Source organism: Procambarus clarkii, chromosome 19 (genome assembly GCF_040958095.1).
Source record: "Procambarus clarkii isolate CNS0578487 chromosome 19, FALCON_Pclarkii_2.0, whole genome shotgun sequence".
Classification (NCBI taxonomy): domain Eukaryota; kingdom Metazoa; phylum Arthropoda; class Malacostraca; order Decapoda; family Cambaridae; genus Procambarus; species Procambarus clarkii.
In genome coordinates this window covers 42,303,127-42,304,494 of record NC_091168.1, presented here as the reverse complement: position 1 = coordinate 42,304,494, position 1,368 = coordinate 42,303,127, and the positions used below count along the sequence as shown (strand labels likewise).

The window sequence follows — 1,368 nt, the reverse complement described above, 5'->3', positions numbered from 1 at the left end:
ATGCCATCAAAGCGCCACCGATTTGGACTCAAGTTTTTCGTGCTGTGCGATTGTGAGACTGGTATCGTCATGGACATAATTCTGTATTCTGGTACAAACGTCGACATACCAGCTCAAGATGAACACGGGTTGTCCGGCTGTCTCGTAAAAATCCTGATGGAACTGTTACTGAACAAGGGGCATATACTGTTCACCGACAACTATTACAAAAGTCCCTTGTTGACCAGATACCTCCTTGCCCACAACACTGGCGTATGTGGCACTGTGAAGGCCCACAGGAATAAAATACCAGTGTTTGGCATAAGTATAGCAGTGGGTGATTGCCAGCTGCACAAGTATGACAATATGCTCTCAGTACAGTGGAGGGACAGATGCGAGGTGAATATGCTGACTACGATTCACACCGGTGTCATGTTGGACAGTGGCAAAGTCTACTTTCAAATGCACTTCCCCATTAATAAACCAGATTGTGTCATAGATTACAGCATGAACATGCGTCTCGTAGATAAATGTGACATGATGCTCGGTGCAGTGGAGTGCGTGCGGAAGTCTGTGAAGTGGATGAAAAAGTTCTTTTTCCACCTAACAGATGTAGCAGTGCTCAACTGCTTCAATATTTACCTGGTAAAATCTGGCAAGAGACCGTCTATATGGACATTCAGTGTTGCTGTTGTGTCACAATTGCTAGTAAAGTATGGCAAGGAGGACTCTGTTGCACCGCGCAGGGTGCAAGCAACAATGCCACACCCAGCTCCAGACAGACTGAGGGGGTAACGAGATGTTCGGTGTCCACATGCACGAGTATATGCCAGGCACAGCATCATGGGATAAGGGGTAAGCGTGCCTGTAGAGTATGCAAGAACACTACCCGAAGAGAACAAAAGCGAAGATGCATCAGTACCTGGCGCATGGAATACAAGGATCCACTATGCCCCATTGGCTGTTTCGCAGCATATCACACACTCACGGAGTTCTGAGTGTGTTTATGGTGTGTGTATATAGTGTGTGATACTGTACGGTGTGTAAATAGATAAATAAATTATCTTTATTTATAAATATATTATTTTATTTATATATATAAGTAAATTGATTGTAAATATACATAAATTAGCATGATACATTGGAAATGTGTGTGCAAAATATGTGTACACATGTGTCATGCATGTAACAGTGTCTTTGGACAGTACGGATGTTCTACTGTCATAATATAGTGTACGTGTTCATTATACATAGGATTGGCAAAAAAAAATACAAAAAATGTACTTGGAACTGTACCCAAAAAATTAACAAAAAAATATTTGTGACAACTCGAGCATTTTGAGCCGTGCGCCACGGGCGACCAGGGAATGATGACGTCACGCGCGAACT

The 1,368-nt window shown here is 42.8% G+C and overlaps 1 protein-coding gene across 1 annotated transcript; it reads left to right on the top strand.

The window, feature by feature from the left end:
* On the top strand, positions 1-774 carry LOC138366459 (piggyBac transposable element-derived protein 4-like). The gene has a single exon (XM_069327508.1). It carries the CDS (start codon positions 1-3, stop codon positions 772-774), a length of 774 nt encoding a protein of 257 aa, XP_069183609.1.
* Positions 775-1,368: the final 594 nt, after the last annotated feature.